The sequence below is a fragment of the Elephantulus edwardii genome, unplaced genomic scaffold, assembly GCF_000299155.1.
Source record: "Elephantulus edwardii isolate Elephantulus edwardi_28Jun2011 unplaced genomic scaffold, EleEdw1.0 scaffold00062, whole genome shotgun sequence".
Classification (NCBI taxonomy): Eukaryota; Metazoa; Chordata; class Mammalia; order Macroscelidea; family Macroscelididae; genus Elephantulus; species Elephantulus edwardii.
In genome coordinates this window covers 17,191,477-17,197,873 of record NW_006399812.1, presented here as the reverse complement: position 1 = coordinate 17,197,873, position 6,397 = coordinate 17,191,477, and the positions used below count along the sequence as shown (strand labels likewise).

The window sequence follows — 6,397 nt, the reverse complement described above, 5'->3', positions numbered from 1 at the left end:
GACTTGTGCGTATCAGAGAACGAGACGCTGAAACACCTCACAAATGACACAACTACTCCAGAAAGCACAGCAACCAGTGGGCAGGCCAGGGTGTCCACCCAGGCCCCCCAGGCCCTGGAGGACTCGGGCCCAGTCAACATCTGTTGCAATCACCCTGACCCTGGACCCACTCAAACCCTTCGGAGGGTATACCCGCAATGTCACCCACCTGTACTCCACCATCCTCGGCCACCAGCCTGGAGCGCTGATGACTGTGCCCTGCATGGTCACTGTGAGCAGGTGGTGTTCGCGGCCTGCATGACCCTCACTGCTGCCCTTGGGGTCTTCCCTGTAACTGTGCAGCCACCACACTGTGTCCCCGACACGTACAGCAACGCCACACTCTGGTACAAGATCTTCACAACCGCCAGAGATGCCAACACAAAATACGCTCAAGACTACAATCCTTTTTGGTGTTACAAGGGCGCCATCGGCAAAGTATACCATGCTTTAAATCCCAAGTTCACGGTTATCGTCCCAGATGACGACCGCTCACTAACCAACCGGCACCTCATGCACACCAGCTACTTCCTCTTCATGATGGTCATAACCATGTTTTGCTACGCTGCTATCAAAGGCAGACCCAGCAAATTACGTCAGAGCAATCCCGAGTTCTGTCCTGAGAAGGTGGCTCTGGCTGAAGCCTAGTCTGCTGCCTCCTGTCTTCCTGAGAGAGACTGCGAGAACCTTAGTCATTGCCTGCTGAACCCAGCCTGGGCCCGGACACTCTGTGAATACGTTGTCTTGCAATGTTGGGTTATTCCAGCCAAAGGCATTTCAAGTGCCTGTAACTGATTTGTACATATTTATAAAAATTGAGGCGAAATTGGTCCGACGATGCACGTGCTTCACACTGGTGCAGCCCGAAGCCCGTGGCCTCGTGGCGGACTTGACCGGGTGGCAGTGCCTGCCTGGGCCTTGGCGGACCATGCGGCCTCGCCCCAGGCTGTGATGCCTTCTTTGGTGTCGTGTGGCTGGTGGTGGGGCTGTGGCTCACTCTGGTTCTGCCCAGTCTGCACGGAGCGTGTGACCAGCTTGCACCTCGGATACAACTCTGCATTCCCAGAGCCACCAGGCTACTTCATGGACCCAGCGTGTCTGTGGCTTAGCAATCATAGTAACAGCGATAATACACTTTTCTCCGTTTGCTTGCAAGGAAACACACACCTATCTTTCTAAGTTTCTTTCTTTTTTTTTTTGGTATATCACTTTCTTTATTGAAAAGTATTTATTTCAAGAAATTTTTATCCACAGCTGGATATTACAGTAACTATTACAAGCATTTTTCTATACACAAATGTGTAGTTTACAGATTTGTTCAAAATGGAAAAATATTTTTATCAGTCATATTTCTTCTACAACATTAGGGTTACCCTTGAATGCATGGGCTCCTTCAGAGAATCCGTGTTTCCTCTAAACATCAGTTGATGGCAAGTGGTATATCCTAATCTGTGTTATTCTGATATGATGTTTCTTTAGAAATGAATTTAAGTCATTTATGACTGCCCTTTGTTATTTAGAGGTTGTTATTTTTAAGAAAAAACAATATTTAATATCTAATGCTATTTATAATGGGTCAACCCCTGCTGTTTTATTTTCATTGGCATTAAACTCTAATTTTCTATACCTCCCTAGTTCTCAAATTATGGCACCAATGTGTCCAAAAGTGAATTTATAGATATTTGGCTCATGCAACAAATGAAGAAAATGACTGCCGAGGAACATTCAACGAGTAAAAGTTCCTGGGTCCTGCCCCACGCGGGCACATTTTCGTAAACATTGAGTCATGGAGGCATTCTACAAGTGCTTCAATTTAGGACTCCCTGACTACCTTCAAAATTAGGTCAAGTATACAAAAACAACTTCCTGTATCCAAAAGAAAGAAAAAAAAATTCTAATTGACTGTGTTACCATAAAGGCGAAAGATTTATTCGATCTGAAGAGAAACAAGAGCATAGTTTCTTTTTTTTTAAGAAAATAAAATAGTCACCTTTTACTACTAAAAAAAATAAATAAAATAATAATTTTTAAAAAGAAAAAATACCCAACAGAGGATGGGAATGATTGTATAAACACAATGTGAATGAAGGAATGTGTGAAACACAATGTACATGAATGGAACACAATGTGTATAAATTTTATATGCAAAAAAAAATTTTATATGCAAAACAACATAAAATTTTAATAAAATAAAACACAAGTAAACAAAAAAGATGCTTGCAAGGTCTAAAATAATTGTAGGGAAATCAAGATAGCAGATTTGTTAGAGTGGTTAAATAACAATTACTTTTTTTCTTTCTAGAATTTTGTTTAAATTACAGAATATAAGTTGTATTCAACTTTACAGAACTAACAAAAAAATTCATATTGTGCATAAAATTAAAAGAGAAAATAACAAAAAAGACCTACATGAGTAAGGAAGCTTATTCCAGGTGGGCAGGAGGCCCAGCCTGGCTCTACCCACTCATCCCAGGCATGCAGACATTGGTCTCCTTTCTGCCAGGCCAGGGGCTGCTGAGGGCGGGAAGCCATGTGCTCTCCCAGCCCCCAAATGCCCCCTCACTGGCTCCGTATTCTCATAAGCAGGCCTGGTCCAAGGGTCACAGCCCATGTGCACAGCCCAGCCCACTCCACACCTAGCCCTAGCCGGGAGCTAGCATCTGGGACTTCAGTTTCTGTGCCTCTTGCAAAGGCGACAGAAAGACAGGGAGGTACCTACCACATGAGTCGCAGATGAAACAGTCAGTGTGATACAGGCTCCCCATCGCCTGGCACGCCTGCCTCGCTCCGTAGATACCAAGCCCACACTTAATGCAAATTCCTATGGGAAAAGAGGCAGGCAAGAGCAGTGGTTAGCATCAGGGGCTGGATGTACATTCAGCACGCCACTGTGATGGTGACCACACCTGAACAGAGTAGGTTTACTTCCCAGACCTCCAACACTCAGTTACACCTGACTAACCTGGGACAATTAAGGCTTGTAGCTGCTGTTGTTTTAAGGATTCAAGGATTAGCACCATCAGAACTAAATCTTCCTCAAAATCACGTTTACAAATACTTTGTGCCTAGAAAATCACTCTAAACCCTTTCATCAATGACTTGCTGTTGGAATAGGCAAGATCCTCTCTTCTGTCTGGAACCAAATCCTAGTCTACAAAATGAAATCACGTTATCTTCTGATACAAAGAATTATGACCACACAGATACACCCCAGGACAGAGACTGACCCTCACACCTCAGGACAGAGATTGACCCTCCCCATCTTTGCCCTTCTGCACCGTAAAGCTGCCTTATTCTATTTTCATCTACTACACACACACACACACACACACACACTGATGTCATGCGTCGATCTGGGTGCACAAAACAAAGACCTGAATTCCAGTGCCAGTGTGACAGGCAACAGCAGTCAATATAAAAAGTGGAAATATTTACTGTAGAGAAAAAAGCTGATAGAACTAGAATTGTCAAAAAAGACCTAACTCACTTGCATTTAAGGCCTAGCCCTTGTCTCCATTTTGGAAACTGGGTGAAGCAACTGGACTCTGTAACGTGGGCTCTCTTGTTTTTGGTTGAGGGTCACTGTGGAATTTTTCCCCCCTTTTTACTATTACTAAAGCCTCTTGTTTAGAGTCAACAAAACCTCCTGGAGGGCCCTTATATTTAATAAGTCGGGTCTGAAGGATTATCTTTTAATCCTTTGCTACTTTATTTTAAAGGAACATTCTTCTAAATCATACAGCACTCTTCTGTCAGTTTGCTGTGCTGAGGTACTCTGGGTTTGCTGTAATGCTGAACCTTGTACCATGGGGGTCTTCTCAAACGCCATAATGGCTGCCCATGGTGGACAGTGTTTGGTGGAGCTCTCAGTTTTAAGACAGGGTGGGAAGCAGGAGAAGCATCCACTTCCTAAACCACATGCCTCTGGAAACTCTATGAACTTGGAGAAACGATAGTTATAGAAAGGCTTCAGGTCTTTGTTCATGGAGTAGCTATGAGTCGTGTGCAACTCAACGGCAATCAACAACAACGACAAGGTGATATGGGAACAAACGCCGACAGGAAATGGGGGGATGGCTGGCGTGTAGTCATCTGGGATTGCTGGATGAAGCTGGGACCATCCCTGGCAACACATGGTAGAATAGAGAGAAAAAAAATGCACATAGCAGGAGAGCCTCAGGTGAACTGCTAGCCCTTGAGCATTTTCCTGGCTGACCCTCCTGGTGATCTGGACAGTAGAAAGCCAGCCAACCTCCTATAGAATTACCCAGAATCTTCTATACACACAGGGCATGAAAATGGGCTCAAGTGAATCACCGGATCCAAAGTTTTCTAGCTGCTTTTAGAACTAGTGTCCAAGTGCTGGACTGCTCACCAAAAGGTTAGCAGTTTGAACCCACCAGCAGTTCTGTAGAACAATGAAGAAGAAGTCCTCTCCTAGTAAGACTGACAGCCTCCTAAACCTAGAGAGAGGCTTGACTTGACAGCCGTGGGATTCTCTGCCTCTGTTTTCTCTCAGATTCCTCTCCTTAACCAAAGAACTTGTGAAGTCTCCCCCACCTTAGGCAATCCTTCTGTCCTCCACCAATTACCTCATTTCTGCCTCCTGCAGTCGAAGAGCCCACACTTAGTTGCTCCCTTAGTGTCTAGTTCTATAAACAGAGTTCTGATCATGCTAGAATGTGGATCATTTGCTCCTCTTCGGTTTCCAGGGTATAACCTGCACTAGGCCTTCTGCTTTTCTGGAAGCAGCTCTGTCCTGAGCCCCCCTTCCTCATGTCCTCCCAGGAGGGGAGCTCTGGTGGCCTAGTGGCAAGAAGCTGCACTGCAATCCCAGAGGCTCACGGTTCAAATCCACTAGATGCTCTGCCGGGGAAGGAGGGACAATCTCCTCCTGTGTACCAGTCAGATCTGATTTGACAGTACACACACACACACACACACACACACACACACACACACACACTAAAATTAAAAAAGAGTGAACTGGTGATGACCAGAGGTTGCAGCCCTGCCAACTGCTCCTAGAAGAAACCAGGCCCAGCATGACGAGATTCTAATGTAAAAAAAAAAAGAGCTTAGAAATCTAGCCATGAATGTATAATCCATCCACACTGAAACTAAGTTTTTAAACGCAGCGATCAAATAAACGAAGTCTGCAGATCTCCATATGAGGTCAGGCTTTCCCGTCTCCCTGGGCAGTGCCCCCTTTCCCGGGTGAGAGCCCTGCTGTCCCCCTAGCCGACTCTCTGGGTCACAGACCTGCCTCCCAGAGTAACCCACCCAGTCTAACAAAGCATCTGCACATCCAGGTCCGAGCTCTGGACTCCTTTTTGCCCACTGGCCTGATTCAGAAAACCAACTCTCACATGAACCACTCTCACAGCAGCTTTCTCCCTGCATCACCACCTCAATCCCCAATCCATAAATCACAGCCAAACTTAAAGTGAAGATGACCTACCTTCTCTTCTCCACTCTTTGTCAGTAGCTCTTTGCAATCCTAACCTTGTCATTTCTCTGATCAAGCGGCCACGGCAACCCATGAAAAGAAAAAACTCAGGAGGTCTCAGAAAGATGAAAGAGTGGGCAAGAAACTCAACCCAAACCCAATGCTGTCAAGTTGGTTCCAGCTCATTGCTGACCCTCCAGAGGGTTTCTGAAGCTACAAACTGCATAGGAGGAGACTGTCCATCTTTTTCTCCAGGGCAGCTGAGGGGACTCCAACCACAAGAGAAATATAGCATGTAGGTTAGCAAAGCAACTCCCTACAGGCTCGGCAGCTAGAGCTCCCTTATTACCTTCAAGTCAGATTGATTTTTCTAAATATGTGATTGTATCACTTCAATTGAAACATACTTACAAAAACATACAGAACTTAAAACCTGAAACTCTATAGAGAGCCCTGGTGGCCTAGGAGCAAGAAGCTGCGCTGCAATTCAGAAAGCAGACAATTCAAATCTACCAGATGCTCTGCAGGAGGAGGGGCAATATCCTCCTGGGCCAGTCAGATCTTATGAATAAAAACTAAAAACAAAACCTGTAATTCTCATTGTCACTGGGTTTGGAATGAACTCACAGCTGAACCTCCAGCAGGCTTTTGGGAGGCTATAAACGGCACCATCTTTCAAACCATGATGGATTTGAGCCAATGGAGTACTAACCTGTGAGTTAGTACCACAACTCCTCATGGACTACGCCACCAAAGAGCAAACTACACGACCCAACATGGCAGTGAGGTCCACACAAGAGCACAGCTACAGAAAACAATGCCTTTAGCAAGCACCCCAGCTGCACCCTGTCCAAATAGCTGACACATACACGTTAGGGGACTTTAGCATCATTGTTGTCGCGGGGGGGG

The 6,397-nt window shown here is 45.4% G+C and overlaps 2 protein-coding genes across 2 annotated transcripts in view; one reads left to right on the top strand and one right to left on the bottom strand.

Moving 5' to 3' along the window:
- Window positions 1–687, top strand: part of LOC102859686 (transmembrane protein 248-like) — a 2,911-nt gene extending 2,224 nt beyond the window's left edge. Inside the window, exon 2 of the mRNA XM_006887850.1 lies at window positions 17–687. Coding sequence (XP_006887912.1) covers window positions 17–687 — 671 coding nt within the window. The remainder of the gene's footprint in view (window positions 1–16) is intronic.
- The window catches only part of WTIP (Wilms tumor 1 interacting protein), a 28,190-nt gene that overhangs the window by 15,753 nt on the left and 6,040 nt on the right, over window positions 1–6,397 (bottom strand). Inside the window, exon 2 of the mRNA XM_006887849.1 lies at window positions 2,759–2,860. Within this exon, the coding sequence (XP_006887911.1) occupies window positions 2,759–2,860 (102 nt within the window). The remainder of the gene's footprint in view (window positions 1–2,758; window positions 2,861–6,397) is intronic.